Source organism: Meriones unguiculatus, chromosome 15 (genome assembly GCF_030254825.1).
Source record: "Meriones unguiculatus strain TT.TT164.6M chromosome 15, Bangor_MerUng_6.1, whole genome shotgun sequence".
Classification (NCBI taxonomy): domain Eukaryota; kingdom Metazoa; phylum Chordata; class Mammalia; order Rodentia; family Muridae; genus Meriones; species Meriones unguiculatus.
This window is the reverse complement of record NC_083362.1, coordinates 49,417,706-49,444,720: the sequence shown is the minus strand read 5'-3', so window position 1 is coordinate 49,444,720 and position 27,015 is coordinate 49,417,706. Positions and strand designations below refer to the sequence as shown.

Genomic DNA, 27,015 nt, shown 5'->3' with positions numbered 1-27,015 from the left:
AGGGGTTACAAGCACATTTTTCTTTTCTTTGTTAAATATATATTTTTATTATGTATACAATGTTCTGTCTGCATGCACACCTGCCTGCCACTGTAGGGCACCAGATCTCACTATAGATAGTTATGAGCCACCATGTGGTTGCTGGGAATTGAACTCAGGACCTTTAGAAGAACATCCAGTGCTCTTAACCTCTGAGCCATTTCTCCTTCCTACAAGCACATTTTTCATATGTGTATAGTGCTTTATGTTTTCACTGTGTGACACTAAGATCATTTACCACTCTCTCTCTCTCTCTATATATATATATATTTATATAAATTTATATATATATTTATATTTATACTTATTTATATAATGAGACTGATTCATATACATATATTTATGCTGATTCATATACATATATTTATGGAGTCCTAACTAAGCAGAGAATCACTGGCATACTAAACAAATGAAACTCTGAAAGTAAGGAATAAATGGGAGGTGCATGTAAGAACGAAACAGTAGCCTTCTTACTCTTGACATTTAAGATGCTCCAGACAGCTAGGGGGAGGGTGCATGTTCTGAGACCTCAGAACAGAACCTATGGCTATGAGGCTTGGCATCTGCTGAGGCTGGTCCCAGGATTCCCTTCTGACCCCAACCTCTAAGGATTGATGCCCCAACAAGAAGTTGCACATGACCCATATATAGCCTCCGCGTACTTTAGATCATCACACGTTACTAAGTATACCTAATGAGCATAACTATCACATAAGCAGGTGTTACACTGTTTATGTAATAATGAGGAGGGGAGGCAAAGCCGACACATTTTGACAATAGACGCAAATATCCTAGCTCTAACAATGGTGAAACAAATGTTGGAGGGAGACTGGGGACCTGCGAGGCGGGGTCTGCTTGCACCCCACTTCGTCTGTACGGATTCAGTGAAGCATCTGACGTGATGCAGATGCAGGGAAATTCGAGTCATGCTTTCTGGAATTTTCTTCTGAATACTTTTGACCCACAGCTGGTTGAACCCGGAGAGTCTGAATCTGTAAATACAGATTGCAAGCCACATTCCTAGATTCTTACTTTGATAGTTACATGCTATATATGGTGTGTGACATAACATAACAGCACCTAACGCTCATTGATGAGGTTGTGGTCACGCTCCTGAGAATTTGGCTTTAAATTGTGGCTAAATTACTTATCACACATGATACAATATAACATAAAATTATTGCATTTTTTTAACTCCAATTACCCATGAGGAAACCATGATATAAAAAAGGGGGCTAAGTCACTGAAAACTGTGCAGGTAAAAGAGACAAGAAATTAGCTAAATTTGTTCAGAACCCAATCATGTAGCTAATGGGTCAGCACAGTTTAGAGTTAAGAAGCCGACTAAATGAAAGATCATTCCTTATCAGTTACCATAACCTTAGCCTGGAGTTTTATTAATTTAAAATTATTATCTCCGGAAATGCAAAGAGGGGGATAAATACATGAGAAAAGATTTTTAAAAATTAACTTTGTTCATAAATAATTAAAATTTTTGAAATAATTTCTGGCTTCAAGCCTCAAAGACTGTGGGAAGTAGATTCAATTGACACAAGAGAGAAAAGAAAAGTAGAAAAGAGGACACAGCGAAATCCTCTGGCAGACATTACCCTGAAACAGTAGCTTTGATCCTTTCCATTTGTGGAGTTCCAAGAAGGAAATGCGAAAATGGGCTCAGGAAAGAAACCAGCCATAGACAACGCGGAGGCCAAGGGACTTTCCTGGTTCACAGATTTCCTCTCAGGGAAGATGTTAAGTTTAGTTCATAGGATTATTATACTTTGGATCTAAAGTTTTATAATTTCATAACTCCATGAGCAGAAAGTCATCTTGAAACATATGTTGTGAAACTGATCAAAAAAGTATCTCTTTCCTTCTTTATAAGCTTTTGCATCTATTTCTGAAGCACTGTTCAAACCTCTTCTAAGCACTTAATTTCGAGATCCAAAAAAAAAAAAAAAGTAAGAGTTTTAGAATCAAAATCACCATATTATCATTTAAGAAAATAGAATAGATTTTAAAAAAATACTTTACTTTGTGGTGAAGGTATCACTAATAAAACACGTTCAAAAACAACGCAGGGCTCTAAAAATTAATTATTCAGGTTCTTTGAGAAAAGTTTTAACGTAGCATCCCCATTTCCCAAAACAACCGCAATCTATACCATGAACTATCTAATTGCCCTCTGGAAGTTAAGCATGTCTCATCACAACCAGCTATCAACTTTTCAGTCAGTAAAAAGGAAGCTGAGAAACCCAAAAACATAAACAAGGCTCATAAATGCAAAGAATGCCCTTGGAGTCTTTAGAAAGTTCAGAGAGCACAGATACGTATGTGTAAACTCTCCCTTTACTACCCAGTTCTGAAAGGTATTTTCTAATTGGAGGTGTCGAATTTCAAAATCAGGAAGTGTCTTCTGAGCCGGCATCTAAGTGGCTGTGCTGTCCACTAGAGGGCAACAGAGTGTTCTCAGAGAGAAACGTGGCAGTGTGTCTGGGCTTAGGTCATGAGTTCATTCACTGTGCATACTAGTCGCTATTTGATTATGATATGAGATCCTTGAGGGCTAAGTGTGTTAGCAGACAGAGTGTTCTCATAAAACTGTTCTCATTCTAAATTTAGTCCTGTTGGCATTTTCATTTTTCACATAATAATAATATATTAATCCAAATGTTGTCTCATATTAATCAAGTATCTTCTTATAAAACTAGTTTGAGCAAGTTAATAACTTTAAAACAAATTTTATAAAATTTGTTTGAAACTATTAAAATGCACGTTAAGTTAGTTTCTTGGATGTCTCGGGACTTAAACAAGCTGTTTTAAATCAAAACTTGCAAGTGAAAATACAGTAATAATAGTGCCACAGTATCAAAAGCCAGCAACGGACACTCAACACATAATTCTTCTACACTAACTGCAGTAGCTAACATTTTGCCACTGAACAAACTGCTGAACCTGAATATAAATAAGGCAGAGGAGAATCTTTTACTCTGCCGAAGGAGCATCTAGTCCACAAACAAAGCTCAGGCTGAGCTGAGAGCTTCATACTTGAGAACCAGCATGTGGCATCCAAGGGTCAATGCACAGCTGTGCCAGCCAACAAGAACTCCTGGCCTGCCTCCAAGCTTAGGCCCTTCCATCTGTAAAACCTAGCCAAAGATAGACATTGGTGCACCGTATGTACTCGTCTATATGTATTTAATAATGTCATGGCAGCAATTCAATTTTCATAAAAGTTACGTACTTTCATATACGATGTTGTAGTTGTCTTCTTTAACCATGCCAAAAATAAAACAATTCACCAAGTGAGTGACTGTTTTAAAAGTCTGCTGTTGAATAGCACAACCATGGGATTTAGAAGTCACCTCTTCAGCAAACAACTTGTGAGTAAACGCTATTAGGTCTTTCCCCGATTTGACATCAAATATTCCGCCTCTAGTTTCTAGCCTCCACTGTACTGCAATGATGGGTTTTCCATAAGTGTAGCAACAATGGCTGTCAGTGCTTTTGGATTCTAATTTTTGCCTTTGCATTTCGTGCCTTGTTTACAGGCTATCAACAGGCCCTTGTGGCCAGTTCCCCCTGCAGGCAGCCTATCCCAGGAATGGAAATATTCTGACTTTAGCATGATTATGCACATCCCTCTGTGCTCCTTTGTGCCTGCTGTCTATCCATATTCTATCTGTGAAAGAGAAGTAGGCAGCCAGTTTACAAACAGGTGGTTATTGAAGCCCAACTGTGCCTTGAACATTCTTGGGAAGGCTTGATAGGCCACAGGACATCCACAAACCATCGATTGAAATTACTACTTACTCTAAACTGACTGAAGAGTAAGGGAAAGGAGTTTGGCAGGCCCTGCTTCCACACTAGATATCAGAGCCATAAGAAATCTAAGACTGCACAAATCTCTCTTTTTCACTATTTTTTTTAACAAAAGAAGGAATTGGAGTAATTTTTTTTTTTTACAGGCACAAAAGTGCAAATCCTTCTCGATTGTGTAGAACAATGACAGGCTTCATGGAAAGGCATGAAAGTGCATTCAGAAAATAGCTGAAGCTGTACCTCATGTACAGGAATCCTCTGCTAGGATTCTAACTGATTGTCTCCCTCTGACTTCTTATTTAATGATGGTGCTTAGTCCCATTTCAAAAGACACACATAATAACAGCTTTTTCTGTGGCTAATAAACAGGCTATGGTTTCAAAAATCTTGCAGAAACAGTTGAAAGAATGCATCAGAGGAAAGAACTGTGTTGGACAGACAGACCTCCGTAGGTACTGATAACAGAACATTCCTTCCTGAAATGGGGTTTGGAATAAGGTTAGGGTGAGACAGTTTCTTCTGTCCCTTCTTGAATGGAGCATTTCCCTGCTTTTTGTGTGAATACACTGGCAGGGCAATTTGAGATGGAGGCTGCCTTCATCATTAACAATCAAGCCAAGTATCTCAACTGTCACTGGAAGAAGCAGAAAGTGCACTAGGAAAAGGCAAGAGAATGCCCACCATTCGGTGTTATAAGGAGGAAAAATCATACAATATTCTGTTTTGCCTTGTTTTGATTTGCATTTATTTATTTATTTGTTTGTTTATTTATTTATTTAATTTTATTCACTTTGTATCCTGGCTGTGGCCCCCTCCCTAGTCTCCTTCCAATCCCACCCTCCCTTCCTCTTTTCCTCCTGTATCTCTCCCCTAGTCCACTGATAGGGGAGGTCCTCCTTTCCTTCCATCTGACCCTAGCCTATTCAGGTCTCATCAGGACTAGCTACGCCATCTTCCTCTGTGGTGTGGCAACACCCCCCACCCAGGGGGAGGTGAAAGCTCAAGCTGTAAACTCAGTGCTCAAGAGACAGAGATGGGAGAATCACTTGATCTCATGGACAGCCAGAGCAGCTAAAAATGAAACCCTGTCTTTAGAAACCACAAACAAAAGAACTGTCATTAAATGCCTTACCAGATACTATTAACACAAGGAACACAAGAGAGGTAAGAACCTTTAGTCCCTGCCTTGTAGAAGCTGACAATCTACTTAGAGATACAATTCCCTTATGAAATGGCTAGCTACCCTACAGAGTAAGTCAAACCGAGCATCAAGAGAAAATATAAAATGCAAAAGATTAATGTAAGTTTGAAAGCGTGCGCGCGCGCGCGCACACACACACACACACACACACACACACACACTGAGCAACATGCCACAAATATAAATAAGCCTACTATAAACAGTGCTAAGGGTGTACAGAAGAAACCTTGGAAGCAGTTCCATTTCTGAGGACAACACAGAGTTCATAATAAACAGAGTGTTTTGATCACAATAATCTAAGATATTTCCATGGAATAGCTTACTTTATACCATTCTCAAAGTAGCAAGAAGAAAAAAAAATCCATTAGATTATACATTTTGATGAATTGTTCCCAAACAGTTAACAGAACACTTTTAAAGTTTCCTAAATATTCAACGTACTCAATGTAATGCTTTTCTTTTGGGGTAGGGGTGGAGACTGACTTTGAAGGAAGACAGTCACATGATAGAGTGTGCCAAGAAAAATCTACACCATAGCTCTCCACAAGTCATCCCCATCCCATGACATTCTCTAATATAAAGCACAAAACACGTTCCAACCTCAGGCATTAACATGAATATTTAGCAACTGTCTGGAAAAAACTCCGGAGCCAACAGCAGCAACTCCAACAGCCTCTCTGGCTGACACTAATTTATTGAGATGTATTGGGAACTCTTGAGAATGAAGAGTCTGCGAATGAGACCACCACAAACAAGTTCCCCAACTTCGATAAACTTCATGCAAGCATTTGATGATGAACTCTGATTTATGAGCTGCCCAGGTGAAACCCCAGCAGATGGTACCCTTTAATAATAACTGACACACAAGTTGTTAAGGAATCCAACGGCTTGAAAATAGGCTGCTTGGTAAAGGAAGATGAAAAACGTTTTCAGAGTCGCCTACCTTATCTTTGTCTTCAACGACATCTGCTAGGATGTCATCCGGATCGAGGATTCCTCCATCTGTGTATTCTAAGTGATGAATCTTCACCCAGTACCCAGGATCCTGTGGTGAAAAAAAGTAAATTTGATGACTCTCAGGGAACAATCAGTCACTGGAGGAAGTCAAGGCAAGAACTCACACAGGACAGGAATCTGGAGACAGGAACTGAAGCAGAGGCCTTGAAGGAGTCCTGCTTACTGGCTGGTTCAGTCTGCTTCCTTAGGGCACCCAAGACTACCTGCCCAGGGTGGCCCCATACTCAGTGAGCTCAGCCCCCTACAGTCATCAATAATCAAGGAGAAGCCCTACAAGCTTCCCTACAAGCCAATCTTTATTATTGTTATTATTAATTATAGTTTATTCACTTTATATCCTGGCTGAAACTTCTCCCGCATTCCCTCCCAATCCTACCCTCCCTCTCTCTTCCTGCACTATATCCCTGCCCTGGTCGACTGATAGGGGAAGTCCTTCCTCTGCATCTGGCCACAGCCTATCAGGTGTTGTCAGGACTGTCTGGGTCCTCTTTCTCTGTGGCCGCCTAAGGCCACCTCATCAGGAGGAGGTGATCAAAGAGCAGGCAACAGGCCAATCTTACGAAGACATTTTTCTCTATCAAGAATCCCTCTTCTCACATACGTCTAGGTTTGTGTCAAGTTGACACACTAATAAAACTTCTAACCACAAAAACCAAGGTCTTCCATATAAATAATTGTCACCTTTATCCTGTTTAGCTCAAAAAATACCCATCTCAGAGTTTTTTTGTTTGTTTTTGTTTTTGTTTGTTTGTTTTTTCTGAAATCAAATTACTATGTAGAAAATTACTCACCCAGACAACTTGAAAAGCATATTCCAGCTTAAGTAATGCCAAAAATATCCTAAAGGAGAATAATCTTGAAGGTACTTTCTCAACTTTAGATAGTTCAAGCTGTAATATAAAATTCTCACAGCTATCACTTCAGAAAATCACAGTGGAATTGGGAAGGGAAAGGTCACTGTACAGACCCTTTTGCCTTTTTCGCTCTCCACACTCACTGTGCCTCCTCAATGTTGGTATTTTAATGGTACCCAGAGAAAAGCTGCAGCTCTGTTCCTATTTCCTACAACATGCTAATCCCTGGGTAGCTGTGTTCAGAGTTGACCTTATGATTTAATTATTTTTAAATTCTTAGTTTAAAAAAAACAGTCTAATATGATATAGCTTTTTCAATTTTTTCTATGTTGCCTATTTCCAGGAAAAGTAAGAAAAAGAATGATAAAATGGGAAAAGAATATGAGCCAATAAATGAGGGGGAATTAAAGCATCAGTAGAGATTTTAAAGAATAGTCAAGCTAAAATCAACTTGGTTCTATGATTTTTAACCTCAAAAAGTACAAAAGCGTTAAGCTATAAAACACTTGGTAAAGGAACAAATTCCAGTTTCTAAAAAGAGATGGAAATCCTCCTAGGATAAAGCTTTAAGCCTTATCAAATGAATCTTTATTAAGAGTAAGAGCTAACAAAACCCACAGAATGCAATTCTGATTTTTACAAAAGCTAATAGAAATGACTGCCATACAGCTTTCCCTGTGACCCCTGGTGAAAAGCTAGGGCATGCTATTGAGGTGTGGCCCAAATACACAACTTTACAACTTTATAATAATGCAACATGAAATGGTTCAATGATAGACTTAAAAGTCTGAAGGCATTTTCATTCACTAGGCTTTAAATATCTCAAAATTATGTTGCTATTTTTTAATAGAGTATCTGAAGAGCAATTCCAGGAAGAATAAGGCTTTCATTTGCTTCTCATTCTAGGATTATAAGTGCAAACACTAATGATAGAGTAGGAAACTTGAAATACCTACCTCTGTTACCCAGATGAGAAGCCAAAGCTATGAGCAGTAAGAAAACAGATAAGCAAAGCACAGAATACCCATCTCTCAGATCCTGTAACCAGAGACCTGGACCAACTCAAAGCAACTGTGTTGGCAGCGGTGAGCTAAATACAGGAAGTAAGGTTCCACATGTGGTGCCCTGAGTTTATACAGAAGACAATGTCAGCAGACTACATTGGTTTTCTAGAAACCCCCAGAGGTTCAATCCTGATACAGCCATGCCACAAGTAACATGCTTCTCCACACAGATACACAACCAAGAATACTTATTTTTTTACCGTCTGCTTAGGAACAAAGTCCAAGTTAATTAATTGCACTGAGTTGTTGTTGTTGTGTGTGTGTGTTTTTTAGTAGGACCAGGTCTGAAGATGCAATTTGTTGACATATAATCATATGATCTAGTTTGCTTTCTGTTGCTGTGGTAAACTTTGACCAAAAGCAACTTGGGAAAGAGCAAAGTTCCGATGGGTTTTAGGCTACATCTATCATCAAGGGAAGCTGAGGTGGGAACTTGGAGGCAGGCAGTGGAGTTCACTGGCTTAATGGATTGTTCCTAGGCTCACCAGCAGCTACTTTTCTTATAGAGCCCATGCCCACCTGCCTAGACTAACAGTGACCAGAGTGAGCTGGGCCTATCTGCATCAATTAGCAATCAATAAAATGGCCTACAGACCTCCCAATCTAATCTAAACAGTTCCCCTCAACTGAGGCTCCTTCTTCTTAGGTGTCACTAGCTTGTGTCCTTGACAAACACTAACCAGCACACTATAGTTATAGAATGGGAGGTATTCTGGAAATGCCTCTTTAAATAGAAGTACTTAAAAGAAGAACACTGCAGGTTGCTTTTCCCTTGGGCTCAATTTGTGAGAGTAGATCATATCACCTAAAACTAAAGTAGACAAGCATCCTTAGCAACTGCAAGACACATTAATTTCACCTTACTTCCTTTTAAGAGGTATAAACAGAAGGAAACTAAGTTCTGATTTAAAATAGGAAAAATGTAAAATAACAACTGAAAAACAAAATAAAACAAAACCACTAAGTAAGATTTTTTTTCTTATCATTATAACAAAAATGTCTGACAAATGGTAGCAGGAAGAGGCTATGAAGCCACACAGGACTCCTTCCTAAGAAACTGTTAGGGAATCTAAGCCAGCTTGGAAAGCAAAACATAGGCATAAGATACTTCAACTGGTTCAAAGAGTATGAATATAAACTGAGTTTTCTCAAGCAGTTTGATGTGTGTTCACATTTAACAAAATGGTCATTATACAGTACTGCCCCCTCAATGAAAACGCAATTTTAAATCACTATCCCACACTGATTCTATTGTTTTATACATGCACTAAAACAAAAGTGAGACAGCTGAGATGGTGCATGAAGTAAAAGCACTTGCTCTGCAAGCCTTATGACCTCATTTCCGCCCCTGGGAACCATGGTAAAAGGACAGAACTATATTCTGAAATCGTCCTCTGACTTCTTCACATGTGTCATGGTGCCATTCTTTGTCTCTGTCTCTATCTGTCTCTCTCTGTGTCTGTCTCTCTGTCTCTGTCTCTCTCTTCTTGCTCTCTCTGTATCTCCAACACACATATACAAACACATACACACACGCAGTATATATATATATATAAATATATATATATATATATATATATAGAGAGAGAGAGAGAGAGAGAGAGAAAGCTCATATGCTCACATATCTAATCCTGGAGAAAAACAGGCAAGCTCTAAAACAGCAGTCTCAGGTGAGTTTTTAATGCATTCAAGATAGGAGAATCAATAAACAAGAACCCATCTAACCATGGTCCTGTCTCTGTGGCATTCAGCTATGGTTCCATAGATCACTTTAGGAATATGGATTCAGTATTAGCAGCCAACAGCCATTATAAGATCATAAATTCACTCTGACCTTTTTATGCATGTAAACATTTCAACCATAACATTGCAGTCAATATTTTGCATTTTGTTTACATGGCTTTTATTTTTTTCCATCATAAAAAAATACAATCAAATATGGAAAGATACACATGTGTGTCATGGTTCACAATTAATCCCTTGGATCACTTTAATGTTTTTTTCATGATCATGACATTCAGTTTACATTCATGTAGCACATATATCTGTAATATAGATAAGTACTATTTAAATAGTTCGGTGCATGTGCTCATTTTGCAATTCAAAGGATCTTATTATCTATACTCTAGGGATTATTAAGGTATTGAAAACTAATATACTATATGTTGTACTTTCTCTCCTTTTAATAATAGACAGTTAATGTAAATCTTTCTGGAATTTGAAACCAGAATAAGGCAGCCTACAGGGATGAATATGAGAAACTAGAACAAAAATATTAATTAAAGGAACAAGATAGTAAAATGGTATTTGCATTGAATAAATATAAAAATTGTTCCAAACATGTACTGGCATTAATAAAGAAACTTCGCTGTGGATATATGACATATAATTTGAGTTATGCCTTAAAAACTATATTAACCTAAGAATGAAATAACTGTAATTTCCCATGTGCAATGCCTGAAGAAGTAGACTTGCAAACCATGTGCTGTAATTATGCCAGGAAACCAAAGAGAAACATGCATGTCTCCAAGCTAATACTTAGAAGTAGAAAAAGGGGGAAAAAACAGTTTGCAGTGACATGAAGTTCCAAAGAGAAAAATCACTTCAAATGAAAAGCCAGCGACTGAAGGACTGCATTGAACTTGAATTCTTGGTGGCACTGAAAGAATTCAAGCCATGCGCCTGGGCTCCTAGTGCCTGGTCATCATGCCCACTAGAATTCAAGGACAACTGTAGAATGGAAAATAATGGAAATAATAGAAAAGACATAATTTTCTTTGCAGAACTTTGTTCTGCATGAACATTTCTTAGTACGAATTCACCAATGAGATTTCTCTGTTGCTTTAAAAAATTATTTACTTTATATCCCAATCATAACTTCCCTTCTGTCCTCTCCTCCTAGTCCCTCCCTCTCACCTACAACCCCAATCAACCTTTTCTCCTCAGAGTAGGGGAGGCTTCTCCTGGATATCAACGAGCCTGGACATATCAGGTGTCAGAAAGAATAGGCACATTTTTTTCCTATTAAGTCAAGACAAGGTAGGACAGTTCTGGAAAAGGGCTCCAAAGGCAGGCAAATATAGTCAGAGACAGCCCTGCTCCAACTTTATGCATCTCATATGAAGACTCAGCTGCACAACTGTTACATATGTGCAGACAGCCTCGTTCGCTCCCATGCATCCTCTCTGGTTGGCAGTTCGGTCTCTACAAGCTCCCGTAGGCCCAGGTTAGTTGATTCTGTAGGTTTTCTTGTGCTGTCCGTGACCTCTCTGGCTCCTTCAATCCTTTATCTCCCTCTTCCACAGGATTCCCCAAGCTCCACTTAATGTTTGGCTGTGGGTCTCTGCATCAGTTTCCATCAGTTGCTGGGTGAAGCATCTCTGATGACAATTATGCTAGGCTCCTGTCTGCAAGTATAGCAGAACATCATTAACAGTGTCTGGAGCAGGCTCCCTCTCATGGCATGGGTCTCAAGCTGGGCCGATCATTGATTGTCCCTGCCCTCAACCCTGCTCTTCCTTTTACCCCTGCACATCTTGAGATTAATGCCATCAGATAATGTATTTCCATATTTACTTTTAGCTAGGTACTATAGGTACCAGGTGTTTTATATGAGTAACTTGTCTATCCTCAAATACCCTCATAAAATAATTATTAATCCGCTTTACAGACGAGGAAGGCAATAAGAGAAGTAAGGTGACTTATTCAAAGTCGACTACTCCATAAACATCACAGTCAAATGCTTTTCTTTATATGTAGAAAACATGTGGGGTGATATACTCAACATATAATACATGTTTTATGACACTTTTTAAAGATATTTTTAGAATAACTTTACAAGACATAACTGCATGGGACTCAGGCGGAGGAATGGGTCTTTCCCTATTTGAATATAAGTAAATTGACTGAAGTTATTACATTGGGCTTCAGCTGACCCATCCTTCGTAAGGGGCAGGACCCCAGGGTCTCTTGTACCAGGTATTATGTATAGGTCAAAGTCTAGATGGATCAGTGGGTGTTAACAGAAATTCATCACTTCAATGTACCTGAGCAGAAGTGAGAGAGGCAACTGGAAAAGTTTCCAGAATTCCTAGTCATGAGAATGTAGGACAGGGGCATCCATGTGAAGAAACAATGCATAGGTGAGTTTAGGGAACCAGAAATTGGATGGAGAATTATGAAAATGAATATATACAAAAAGTCAGCTAATTCTATTATCATAATGCTTTGGGGTCATTCTCCCCTCTACTCAAAGGCCAGAAGAAAGAAAGCTGATTTGCAGGGCATCCAGGGAAAAGACATGGTGGGACAAAGCTAAAGAGGGGTAGGGAGAGAGTGAAAGAGCCTCTGAGAAACCAGTAACCAGGCCATGTAGGTTTCAAAAAGCTGCCCAGGACACAAACACTGACCGGGTCCTGTGATCCAGAAAGGCAGTTGTGCATATAAAGGGTATTGCAATTCATCCCTAATTCGCTTCTAACAGTGACTTCATTTTCCCAGAATTGATTATCCAACTACAAACTTCAGAAGAAAGCCAAACAGATCAACATTGCTGAGGGAATTTTAATAAACTATGCTTCTTCAGAAGCATAAAAATAAAAAAATACAAAGGTGCAATGGGTTTCATTGTGGGTCCAAAGTAATAGCTGGTGAATGTAACATGACAGTTAATCTTATATTATAGAAACAGGAAGATTACCTGACTAAGTACCTCTGTAAATTCACTTTCGGCTCAAAAGTCTATAATCCTATCAAAAGAGAGATAATATAGTCTCACTATTATCATGCATAGGAGGCCTTAGGGAAGAAGTGTTACCAAAGACAGAGAAGGTTGTTTTGCCAGGATAAAGAGTTAATCCAGCAAGAAGAGCAGACTTCTCACCCTGTACATCCTGGGTAGCATTGCTGCAGTACTCCTGCCCATGATCAGACACACCATAACCTGCACAGCCTATGCAGAGTTCTATGCTCCTAACCAAAGACCAGAAAATTCAAAGAGGAAATCATTTAAAGACAAGTAACAGATTAAACATAATTTCTTTATTCCATACTTACAAAAACACTCAAATGCATGCCTACTGTAATGAAACCAAAACAGCCCAAAACACATTTCAACAAGTGTACAAGTACTAATCTCACTAAATTTCTGTTTTTAATTGATACTATCCCCCCTCTCTTCCTGCCAGCCCCTCCCAGCTACCTTCCTTCAAACCCAGCCCCGGCCTCTCAACTCTCAAGTTGATAACCTTTTCCTCTGATTATCATAGCTACATATGTGTATAAGTAAATAAGTATTTATGTACGTGTGTGTGTGCAAAAACTACATAAATACAACCTGCTGAGTCCATTTTTTTTATTGTCTGTATGCATATGGTTTCAGGGCTGACCACTCTACACTGGACAACCAACAGAAGGGTTCATCCCTTGTTCATCCCTTTTTCCAGCAGGCATTAACTGCCTTTACTGTAGTTTCTCTCTCCTGATATGTACAAAAACATTTTAAGTCATATAAACTCAAATTCAGTGACATATAAAACTAACGCATCATGATCAGATGGGATGTATTGCATTGGTACAAAAGTGGTTTAAAATCTAAAAGCTAACCATGGTCACTTAGATAATTAATATAAAAAAGTCAGTGGAAACTTGATGATCACATCAATGAATTAGAAAAAGAAAGAGAAACACACTCCAACCATTCACAGTAAAACATTGTGGCAGAGATCCCCCGAGCCTTGGTTGGAGGTTGTATGATACAGATGCCCCGTTTATTGGTTACTGACAAATGCTGGGGTAAAAAAGCCTGTTTCCTTGTGTGGCCCCGATAGACCTGATGTGTTCCAGTGGATGGGCACATATCCAAGATTATATGACAGCACTGATTGGACTACATGCACTTAAAAGGAAAAAAGAATGAGCCAAACTTTGGGCAAAATGCAGGGAATCTTATGAAAGAAGGGGAAGATAGAAAACCTGGCAGGGATAGGAGCTCTACAAGGAGAGCAACAGAACCAAGAAATCTGGGCACAGGGGTCTTTTCTAAGACTGATCCTCCAACCAAGGACCATGCATATAGATAACCTAGAACCCCTGCACAGATGTAGCCTGTGGCAGCTCAGTCTCCAAGTGGGGTCCCTAGTAATGGGAACAGGGACTGTCTCTGAGATGAACTCAGGGGATGGCTCTTTTTGATCACCTCCCTCTAATGGGGGAGCAGCCTTAGGAGGCCACACAGGAGGGCAATGCAGCCAGTCCTGATGAGATTTGATAGGCTAGGGTCAGATGGAAGAGGAGGAGGACCTCCTCTATCAGTGGACTGGGGGAGGAGCATGGTAGGAGATGAGGGAGGGAGGGCGGGATTGGGAGGGGCTGAGGGAGAGGATACAAGGTAAATAAATTATAATAAATAAAAAATAAAAAGAATGAATGAGAACAGAAAATTGAGTAGGTATGGAAATGGGGATGAATTTGAAAGGAGAATGAATTTGATGGGAGAAGACAAATATGAATAAAATACAATCTATAAAATTTTTGAAAAATTAATAATATTCTTTTAAAATATTATAGCAAATTGGAAAAACAGTCACCAAAAATATCAATAAAGGAAAAATAATTAAATAAAACAATATTTATTATAAAATATATAATAATAGGATTTTAAATGATACTATTTATAATATCCAATATAACTTATAATATCCAATATAGTATCCAAACATTTAAATGATAACATTTATAATAGCATCAGAAGTCAAATGTTAAAATTATTCTAACATATATTCCCGACATCTCTGCTAAAGATTATTAAACTTTAGGACAAATTAAACTTTTTTAATTTGTCATAGACTGAGAAGTTGCTAATCTTTCTCAAATTAGACAAGGTTTGGGTAAAGGTCGGGAATGTGAGGAAACAGAACTAGAAGTAGAGCCCACTAAAGTGCACAAGGATAGTTCTCTTGCAAAAGATAACATAGAAATAAATAAGCTGAACATAGACTACCGTAGTTTTGTCTCCAGGGTATTTATTGTAATTAAATACCCTGACAAAGGCAACTTAATGGAGGAATAACCGACTCTCAACTACAGGTGACAGTCCGCCATTGTAGGCGTTCCAGGCAGTAGTAATCCATCACAGAGAACCTCTAGTCCAGAGCAGAGAGCAATGAGTCAAGCCATGCCTGCCAGTACCCAGGGTGTTCTCTCCCTTTTGCATTCAATGCAGGGCTCAGCCCAGGAAATGCCAGGGTCCACATTCAGGGTGGGTCATCTCATCTCCACTAAGCCAATTAAGAGAGTCTATCACAGGCATGAACACAGGCCAACCTAATGCAGACAATCCAAGACCGAGCCTCCTTTTCAAGGAGCTCCTGAATTATATCAGCTCAAAAGTTAAAGTCAGCCGGGCATAGCTGACACATGTCTTTCCTCCCAGACCTTGGAAGACAGAAGCAGGCAGATATCTGAGTTTAAGGCCATCCTGCTTTACACAGTGAGTGTAACACTGTTACGGTGTTCTGGGACAGCCAGAACCATGTAGAAACCCTGTCTCATAGATAGATGATAGATAGATAGATAGATAGATAGATAGATAGATAGATAGATAGATAGATAGATAGATAACACAAAAAAATTAAAACCAGCCATCCCATAAGCTTCCCAATTATTTTAGCCATTCCACCTATTTCTCAAACCAAAATGAGTATGCAAAGTTAACAAAAGACATGTACTCAGACTCCCTATTCCTATTTTTTAAAATATTTTAAAAATACTCCTATTTTTAAAGTTCAAGATATAAAGCAAATATTCCTCACCGTAGAGGAGAGGACCCCTGTACATCAACAAGCACGACAAACTACAAGTTCATACACTAGCATGAATGAACAACACAAAATAGCATCCTGCAGACACGGCCACATCACTTTATTAAAGTACTTCTGTATGATTTCAGCACAGTATGTTTAAGGTTGTCGTAATCATTTCACAGCACAAGCAGAGGGACAGTGAGTAAGAAGGGAAGAAGGGAATTTCTTGGACTACGTTCTATTTCTTGATCTGTGTGTGAGTCTACATTGATTTGTGCATTTTCCTACATGTGTGCTATACCCCAGAGATATTTGAATAAAATGTAAAGAACTGTTTTGCTTCAAAAATGTGCTCTTTTTTTTTTTCGACTGACATACCTAATTGCTCCCTTCTCTCATTACACTGTTACTGATATAAAAATAAAAGCCCCCGGAAGGCTGTTCAGAATGGCAGTCTAAATTTCCAGGAAATAAATAATATTAAAAAATCATAGGAATGTAGGCATTGTGTAAAAATGGAAGGGTAGGTTATCCTATCAACAAAATATATGGCTCACTGACCACCAGGATCTCAAGCATCTGTCGTTTACAAGGGTGATTCAGGTGACCAAAAACTTAAATGAGCCATCTTTAAAATAAGTCTGTTAAAATGATGCTAGCCACTACACTATCTCAGACGATGACATTAAGTACTATTTCCAGAATACAGCAAGGACCACACTAAGCCTGGGCTGCCATGGCCACACTACACTTAAAATATTTTGTCAGATTTTAAGAGATGATTATTAACCAACTAGAGAACACCATGACAGTAACCATGGTGATCAAAGGCCACAAGTTCATTTAAATTAGAAGACACAAGGGGAAACACTCATTATTTTGAAGATAGTAGAACTGCAGTTTATGAGGCAGCGGATGCTTACAGGACAGGTAAGGGAGAAAGGTGCTTACTCTAATTACCTCTGACTGACCTCGAGGAAGATGCTATGTTGAAAATGTACTTTCTCTCACTAAGACTAAGACTATATTCTCTTTATCCAGGACTGGGGGATATTAGTGTACCAGGTAAACAAGGGAAGAACATGTGTAAAAAATTCTCACTCTAAGCACTTAGTTCATTGTCAGGCCAGAGACAGACCCGCTGCCATATTGTATGTGGGAAATGACACCACAGAGGTAAATAAGAGTCCCTGCTGCTGAGATTACATCTCGGATCCAGACTCAGTGATCATACTGAGTAGATTAGCTATACTATTAAAATCTGGATCCCCTGTTTGTCCTTAATGTGACTTTTATATGTGAATACATAAAAATTAAATGGCCATATGGGGCCTTCCATCAAATTAAAAGCCTTATACATCAAGGGAAAATGTGGCTACTTATATGCAACTTTGAAAAGGTAATCTCGACAACAGAGAAGTTGACTGAAGTTCAGCATAAGGAAAATCTTTCAAAGCCCTGTATGTACTGCACAACACTGGAGCATAAGCATAACCTCTATTCTTATATGAAGGTTATAATATATCACAACCACAATATGACCACGCTACAGTGTAAGATATGGGTACTGTGTGAACTTAAACATCTCTTCCAATTCTCAGCACTACAGCACCTAAAACCCCAGAAAGGGCTTTGAATCCACAGTTAAAGAAATTTCTTGAAATAAGAAATCTCCGTGATACAAATGCACAGGACTCCGGCCACTCAGCCTGATGGAAGACTTACAGTGTCTTTTAAGTAGAAAATCTGTAAGCACAACCAACATCCTTCAATCTTCCCGATTGGTCAGTCATTCCAGTGTCTTACCTAAAACTTCACTAATCTATACACAAATTTAAGATAAGCGGAGAATTTGGTTGGTTAAAGATACCTTTTTGCCTTTTGTATGTGATAGTTTCTCACTCTAAAAGTACCAAACCACCACCACCACCCCTATACACACACACACAGAGAAAGAGAGAGAGAGAGAGAGGGAGAGAGAGAGAGAGAAAAGAAATGGAACTTTCAAAGCTCAACTAATAAATTCCTCAGTTCAAAACGTGGCAGGAATCACTGGCCACTGGGAGCCCCTTCTAGACTCCTCCTGACGGGAATCTAGAGTACACCAAGTTTAAGCCACAGAAAAGACAGGTGTTCCCTTGTGATATGTAATTCTGAACAAAAACATTTTTCAACAGAATAACAATACTTGAGAACCCCATTTTAACTCATAAACTAAGTGTGGTTTATTTCCTTTTTAATTAGAAAGGAAAATAGTTTAAAATTCAAGGTATACATTTTGTATCCTAGAGTATATATTCACTAAATGTTAAAAAGAACATTAGTCACTCGGTGTGTTTTTTTTTTTTAATTTTGCTTTGTATACATAAACTCGGAAGTTTTATGCTGTGGCTGAAAGGTTTATTTCTTGACTCTGTGATTAGCCTAAGCATATGTGAGAATATAGAGCTCTTGGTAGATAGGTGGATTTTTATGAAATAAAGAACATATTTAATTATTTTCAAATCTACTCCCTGTAACATCAGACATATTCAGAATCTTTATAAGAATACTTAAAATTCCTTTACCTATAGATCTTGAAAAGATATTCTCCTTCAGCACATGAAAGTATGAGCTTTCTATGAACTATCAAAATCAAATACAGTGTAAACTTAAAATCAAAGTTATAAAACACAATTCAAACATTAAACATCTGAAATTAACAAAAATGCATATGTATTTAATTGATACACTTTTTTATTTCCAAAGGAACAATTTTTAAAACACTAAAGTATTATTAACTTAGTAACACTGAAAATCAATGACTCAAAATAATTTGAAAGCAACTGAATTAAAAAAAAAAAAAAAACCCTTGGCACTCGTGGCTCTGGACTATAAAACTTCATTGGAAACAAACAATGGAAAACATGAGTGCCAAGGTTTTAGAAACTTGTGTGGTCCACAGGAATGTGAAGCCTACAGCCAGGGAAGAAAAGCAGCCACCCCACCAATGAGAGGGAGAGATGGAAAGTTTTACAATAGTGCATCCAGTATAAAACCCTAAAGAATATTCTGTTCAAAAATGAATTTTAACAATAAATTTACAAATACGAATCTATACAACTCATAGTCTACTTCTGGTAACTACTTACTAGTTTCTAATCTAGGAATGACAGCTTTGCACAGTAGCTCCAATTATACCTTTGAAGGATACTACTTCCCATCTGTGCGTATCTATGTATACATTAATGAAAGTGATGGTTTAAGACATGCTATAGACAACAGCCCCAGTCTCTAGCATTACATATCAACAGTTATATGCCTGCAGCACTGGAGAAATTAAAACCCAGAATGAAGAACTTTCATTTATAACAGAGAGGGTACCTGGTGACAGGGTTTATAAAAGTAGGTTGACTCTAAGACAAACAAATAGATCTTAAGCTTTAGCCCCTACACATTGTTTGCAAAATAACTCTTTACTATGGCATCCATAAAGGGAGAGATTGTCTCTAATCTTCAAAATATTGCTTGCTACTGCTAGCTTATTTCTCTAGCAATGGGGCCATTGCCCTAGAATGATCCAGGAGGATCACAGATATGGCTAAGGGGAGCACAGTGAGCACGGTAGAGGGATCAGGAGGGGCTGAGGTCAAGAATACAACTCTTGGCAATGACCTCAGAGACTCCCCAGCCTAAATCCAGCATCACAAGCAGAGCCCTATGAACTTCCCCCTTTTGCTTACTTGTGCACTATTACTGCTTGGCCTCCCCAAGCTAGAACTCGGGCTTCTTGATTCAGAAACCTCAGTCACCTCTATCCCAGTCCTAAACCTGCCTACTTGTCATAGGGGAAACAGAAAGAAGTTAACAGGCAAACAGCATCACGGAGCAGCACAGAGAGCCATCTCACTCTACCTCATGCAAGCTCAGGTCACGTGGACTAGATCTTTTCCTACTGGCAAGGGCAGCATGAACGAAGGCAAGGCACTTTACACCACATGAGGGGGCTTCCATGAATGCAGTGAGTATGTGTGTGGATCTTGGTATCTATGAATAAAACAGGGCTGCAAAAGCCAGTTCTTAAAAGTAAGTGAGGGGGAAGTATAACAATTAAACATCACAAGGAAATTTAGTGGCATGCTAGGAAGGGATAAGCAATTTAGGGAAGAACAGATTAGTGGGAGGATAGTGGCAACGGGGCCTTGAACTTATAAACATGGGGGATGTACCATCTAGAGTTACGTCATCTTGATGCAAGCTATTTGGGAAAAGGAAATGTCAGTTGAGAAAATGTCCCTACCCAGTTGGCCTGTGCGCAAGCCTATTGTACATTTTCTTGATGGATGATTGATGTGATAGAACCTAGCTGTGGTGTGTTTTCTTGATATTAGGGTGTCCACCTCAATGTGGGTGGTGCCATCCCAGACCTAGGGATCCTGGGTTCTATAAGAAAGCAGGCTGAGCAAGCTTAGCAAGCAATAACCCCACCCCCATGACCTCCGCATCAGCTCCTTCCTCAAACTCCTAACTCCCTTCTATGATTGATTATGATATGGAAGTGACGAGGAAGCAAAATAAACCCTTTCCTCCTCCAGTAGGTTTTGGTCATCGTGTTTTATTACAACAGGAACAGCACTCAGGACAAGGCATCATGGGAAACTTATAGGGTGATGTCTGAGGGAAGTCAATGACAGACCTGAGAAGGAAGTGCCTTCCACTAAGGCTAAGGACAAGGCCACCCACACAGAACAGACACCAGGAAGTGAAGCTCGGAGAGGAAACCCACAGGAGTGGGAGAACAGGCTCACCTATCAGGTCGAACAGCCATATGCAAGAACACCAGGTGGCAGTGACCACCTCTTCACTAACCGTACTCTGCCAAACACAATGAAAGCTTTACTTTGCAAAAAGAGCTGAAATTCTGAAAAGTGGACACCATCATTTAATGTGTTAAAATAAGTTATCTGTCAGATGAAAATGCCCCCGGGAAGGTAAAAGAAGGAAGTTACAGATGTGCCTTTCCTAGCTGCTGATACAGAGCTTATTAGTTTCAATGGTCCATAAAATAAGAATAGTCTAGCATACTCACCGAAATAGAAGTATCTAGTGAAGGTAATTCAATTTTAAAATCAGAGGCTGAAAGCCAGGCCCTACTGTATTCAACCCCTGCAGAACTGAGAATGATTCCTCACAGATTCTCCCACCGCACACACCATTGTACATACACATGGAGCATTATTGTTGGTGTCTTACTCTCAATCCCTAGAAGGTGGGGTCATTTCTGACTTGTTCGGTGCTGTAGTGAACCCCACTATTAGACACAGCCCTGTCCTTTCCTGCACTATGAGCAGTGCCAAGACCCTATCTATCACCCATCCCAAGATCTCAAAGCTGAGCGTTGGGAGGGCAAAGAGAGGAGCTACCTATAAGGTCTAAGAAAGAAAGCCAGTGAGATGTGAGCAAAGGTGTTAAGAAAAAAGTATTCAAACAGTGAGCAGGTTTTCTTCTGCCAAATTTAGACTGAAAGAAACCATCTTGTCTGTGCCTATGATCAAAAGATAGTGAGTACAAGAGTGTGATCCTTAGATTGCTTGCTTTTCATGTCCAAACCTGAGGAAGCACATACATACACTCATACGTGTGCGTGTGCACACACACACACACACACACACACACACACACACACACACACGCAGAGAGACAGAGAGGGGAGGGAAGGAGAAAGAAATTGGGAGTAAGCACTAAAATTTTATAGCAGCTTTTTATTGCAGTAATATTTATGAACATGATATTTAATTTTATTCAAGTTATCTGTTTGCTATAGAATAAGCAAGACAATATGGTACTCAACCACAAATGGTTCCAGAAGCACTGAGAAGGTTGGCCATCTGCCTTTAATATACAGGCTTATAGCATGCAATAATGTAGCCAAAGATATGCATATATGTATAGCTAACATTATTATATAAATCACTACATTGTTGCACTGTCGTTACATCCTTAAGCCACAGACGGAGGTGGGAGGAGGGAAATCCTGCACAGAAATGCTAACTGGCAGGAGGCAAATAACTACAAAAAAAAAAGAACTCAAAGTTCACCCTATTAGGAAAGATATCAAAAAGTGTAGACAAAAAGTGTCACTGTTCACAGATGATAGTATACATGAGCAACCCCAAAAATTCAACCAGAGAACTCCTTCAGCTGATAAACACCTTCAGCAAAGTGGAAGGATACAAAATCAACTCAAAAAAATCATAAGCCCTCCTGTATACTAAAGACAAAAGGGCTGAGAAAGAAATCAGGGAAACAACACCCTTCACAATAGCCACAAATGACATAAAGTACCTTGGGATGACTCTAATCAAGCAAGTGAAAGACCTGTTTGAAAAAAACTTTTAAGTCTCTGAAGAAAGAAATTGAAGAAGATATCAGAAGATGGAAAGATCTCCCATTCTCATGGATTGGTAGGGTTAACATTGTGAAAATGGCCATCCTGCCAAAAGCAATCTACAGATTCAATGCAATTCCCATCAAAATACCAACTCAGTTCTTTACAGACCTTGAAAGAAAAATTCTCAGCTTCATATGGAGAAACAAAAAACCCAGAATCTCCAAAACGATCCTGTACTACAACAGATCATCTGGAAGGATCTCCATTGATCTCAAGCTGTACTACACAGCAATAGTAATAAAAACTGCATGGTATTGGCATAGAAACAGAAAGGAGGATCAATGGAACCGAATAGAAGACCCAGAAATAAACCCACACACCTATGAATACTTGATTTTTGATACAGAAGGCAAAACCATTCAATGGAAAAGAGACAGCATCTTCAACAATTGGTGCTGGTCCAACTAGATGTCTACATGCAGAAAAATGAAAACAGATCCATATTTATCACCCTGCACAAAACTAAAGTCCAAGTGGATCAAAGACCTCAACATAAAACCAGATACCCTAAATCAGTTAGAAGAAAAATTGGGGAAGAGCCTAGAACTCGTTAGCACAGGAGACAACATCCTGAGCAGAACACCAACAGCACAGGCTCTAAGAGCAACAATCAATAAATGGGACCTCATGAAACCGAAAAGCTTCTGTAAAGCAAAAGACACTGTTGTCAAAACAAAACAGCCTACAGACTAGGAAAGGATCTTCACCAACCCTATATCTGACAGAGGGCTGATATCCAGAATATATAAAGAAATAAAGAAGTTAAAAAGCAATAAACCAAGTAATCCAATTAAAAATGGGGTATGAAGCTAAACAGAGAATTCTCTGTATAGGAATATAGAATGGCAGAGAAACACGTAAAGAGATGCTCAACATCCTTAGTCATCAGGGAGATGCAAATAAAAACGACCCTGAGATTTCACCTTACACCCATCAAAATGGCTAAAATAAAAAACTCAAATGACAACACATCCTGGAGAGGTTGTGGAGAAAGGGGAACCCTCCTCCATTGCTGGTGGGAATGTAAACTGGTGCAACCACTTTGGAAGTCAATCTGGCGCTTTCTCAGACAATTAGGAATAGCGCTTCCTCAAGACCCAGCTATACCACTCCTAGGCATATACCCAAAATTTGCTCAAGTACACAACAAGGACATTTGCTCAACCATGTTTGTAGCAACTTTATTTGTAATAGCCAGAACCTGGAAACAACCTAGATGTCCCTCAACGGAGGAATGGATACAGAAATTGTGGTATTTTTACACAATGGAATACCACTCAGCAATCAAAAATGAGGAAATCATGAAATTTGCAGGAAAATGGTGGGAACTGGAAAAGATCATTCTGAGTGAGGTATCCCAGAAGGAGAAAGACACACATGGTATATACTGACTTACACAGACATATAAGATATGATAAACATAATGAAATCTATAAACCTAAAGAAGATAAACAAGAAAGAGGACCCGGGGTAAGATAATCAATCCTTACTCAGAAAGACAAATGGGATGTGCATTGAACATAGGAGAAAACAAGTAACAAGATAGGAGCCTACCACAGAGGGCTCTGAAAGACTCTACCTAGCAGTGATATCAAAGCAGATACTAAGACTCATAACCAAACCATTGGCAGAGAGCAGGAAATCATATGAAAGAAGGGGAAGTTAGTATGACGTGGAAAGGATAGGAGCCCCACAAGGACCAAATAAATCTGGGCACAGAGACTGACAGTCCACCAAGGACCATGTATGGATTTAACCTTGAACCTCTGTTCAGATGTAGCCTGTAGTATCTCAGTAACCAATTAGTTTCCCATAGTAAGGGGAACAGGGACTATTTCTGACAGAAACTCAATGGCAGGCTCCTTGACCTCCCCACCCCCCAAGGGAGGAGCAGCCTTGCTAGGCCACAGAGGATGACTTTGCAGCCAGTCCTGAAGATACCTGATAAAACAGGGTCAGATGAAAGGGAGGAGGTCCTCCCCAATCCATGGACTTGGAAAAGGGCAGGGAGAAGATGAGAGAGGGAGGGTAGGATTGGGAAGGAATGAGGAAGGGGAGTACAGCTGGGAAACAGAGTTAATAAAATGTAACTAATAATAAAAATTAAAAAAAGTGTAGACAATGTACAGGAAAAAATTCTTAAGAGCTATATCATGGGCTGGAGAGATAGCTTAGAGGTTAAGAGCACTGGCTGCTCTTCTAAAGGTCCTGAGTTTAATTCCCAGCAACTACATGGTGGCTCACAACTATCCATAATGAGATCGGGTGCCCTCTTCTGGCCTGAATGTGTACCTGCAGATAGAACACTATACATAATAAATAAATTTTTAAAAAAAACTTTTAAAAAAAGAGTTATATCACAATATTATTTGCATGTGTTTTATAGTATACATATTAATTATACATGGATTAATATGAAACAAAAGCTGAGATAGCTATAGAAATCTTACTCTATTCCAAAAAATTAATTATTTTTGTTTTGAAAAATGTCACAGAAATATTTACATTTTAAACCATCTCCTAATGCACTCCCCTGGCTAGAACTATAGAGACCTTATCTCTCCTACTCTGAAAATCATCTCTAAACAATGGAACTAGAAGGAAAAGAATAATATAGAACTCAATGTCCGTTTTTATGACAGAAGATATGAGTAACTCAGAGTACAGTATGTCAGAAAAAGAGAAACAAAGAAGTAATCACCTCTCAGAAATGTCAAGCCCAACTGCCTGCGGACAGAATAGCCACCATAAAATAAAAAGCCAATCATTCCTACGAAGTCCAGAGAGACCAAGTTCCACAGGAAGTAGAGGTGGCAGGCTAAAGCTTACCTGAAAATTCCTTCATGGAAGATTGGACTCCCTACATAGTCTCCCCACCTGTCTTACCTGTGAGGATACAAGAAATAAACTCTATGGAAAAGGTGAATCAGAGACAGTTTCTGCCTCCAGGAAATGGGGCACAAGTAGGGGTTAAACATAAGGCCAAGAGGTGTACACACTGAAGACTATACACTAATCTTGCTCCCTTGTCTGTCCTTCAACCCCAGAGAGGTAACCTCTTCGCAGGCATTCAGTAAAGTGAGCTCCATAAATGAATGCCAGAACCAGAAGACACAACACAGAAGAGGCAGAAAGGAAATTCTCAAATACAAAGTGACATGCTCGCCATACAGACCTTACAGAAGAACCACCTCTGATCACACCAGGACACTGAAGTACCACAGAGGGCCTCTGGAAGACTCTACCCAGCAGGGTATCAAAGCAGGTGCTGAGACTCATAACCAAACCTTCGGCAGAGTGCAGGGAATCATATGAAAGAAGGGGGAGTTTGTATGACCTGGAGAGGACAGGAGCTCCACAAGGACCAAATATATCTGGGCACAGGGGTCTTCTATGAGACTGTTTCTCCAACCAAGGACCATGTATGTATATAACCTAGAACCCCTGCTCGGATGTAGCCCATGGCAGCTCAGTATCCAAGTGTGTACCCTAGTAAGGGGAACAGGGACTGTTTCTGACATGAACTCAATGGCTGGCTCTTTGACCTCCCCCCCACCGAGGGAGGAACATCCTTGCTAGGCCGCAGAAGAAGGACATTGCACCCAGTCCTGAAGATACCTGATAAGCTAGGGTCAGATGGAAGGGGAAGAGGACCTCCCCTATCAGTGGACTTAGAGAGGGATAGGGAGGAGATGAGGGAGAGAAGGTGGGATTGGGTGGGAAAGAGGGAGGGGGCTACAGCTGGGATACAAAGTAAATAACCTGTGATTAATATAAAAAATAAAAATTTAAAATAAAATGAAATAAAACCATGAGAGAAAAAAAATCGATAGACTTTACAATGGTTTTAACTCTGTGGAAATTTTAATGATACTCTTTTTTTTTTTTTTTTTTTTACAACTCTTAGGAGTGGAAAGAAAGCATGAGATTCAAGGGAAACTAAGCAAATAGGAGACATCAGCTCTACAGAAACAAAAAATTTGCACAAGACAGAAACCAACCAGTTGCTAGCTCAAGAATGAACATGAGTGAAAGCACAGAATACATGCTGGCTAAATATTTTAGCCATATTTTAGGAAGGAAAGGGTAGGGTGCTGATGAGTGAAAACATCAGAAAGCTAGTAGTTCCAACCACCTTAATAGACTGTAAACAGATAATATCTAAAACTGTTGAATCAAAAGAAAATAGATTCTTATTTATTTAGAAATTAAAATCACACTAGTATTCTTGGTTCACCACTGTTTAGGATTAAGGAGAAAATAATTTTTTAAGTAGAGTCATCGCTTCCTGGAAATGGCAGAGAAGGGGCTCTTTTAGTTGACCTCTGTTCAGCGCAAGCTCACTCACACAGACTATGACTAGACTTTCACTTCTACAGAAATAGCAATAAAGAGATTGTATTATTTTCCAAAAACAAAACATTTCCTTATCTATCTATCTATCTATCTATCTATCTATCTATCTATCTATCTATCTATCTACCTACCTACCTATTTTTGGTTTTTCGGGGCAGAATTTCTCTGTGTAGCCTGGGCTGTCCTGGAACTCACTTTGAACAACAGACAACAGGCTGGCCTCTAACTCACAGAAATCTACCTGCTTGGCTGACCAAAGCATTTCCATAGGGCCATTCACAAAAAAAGTTTGACAGTCCTGGTATAAGCCATGGTCAGGAGGATGGTCCCATCACATGACAGAGGCAATTCTTTTACACACTTACTTTAATCTTCTTGAATGGCAATATCTCTGTAAATATGAAATCTCTGTAAATTGTCAACATAATAA

General features: G+C 39.2%; 1 protein-coding gene across 1 annotated transcript in view; it reads right to left on the bottom strand.

Moving 5' to 3' along the window:
- Pard3b (par-3 family cell polarity regulator beta) overlaps positions 1 to 27,015 on the bottom strand; it is a 948,430-nt gene that overhangs the window by 821,384 nt on the left and 100,031 nt on the right. Inside the window, exon 2 of the mRNA XM_060368467.1 lies at positions 6,006 to 6,107. Within this exon, the coding sequence (XP_060224450.1) occupies positions 6,006 to 6,107 (102 nt within the window). The remainder of the gene's footprint in view (positions 1 to 6,005; positions 6,108 to 27,015) is intronic.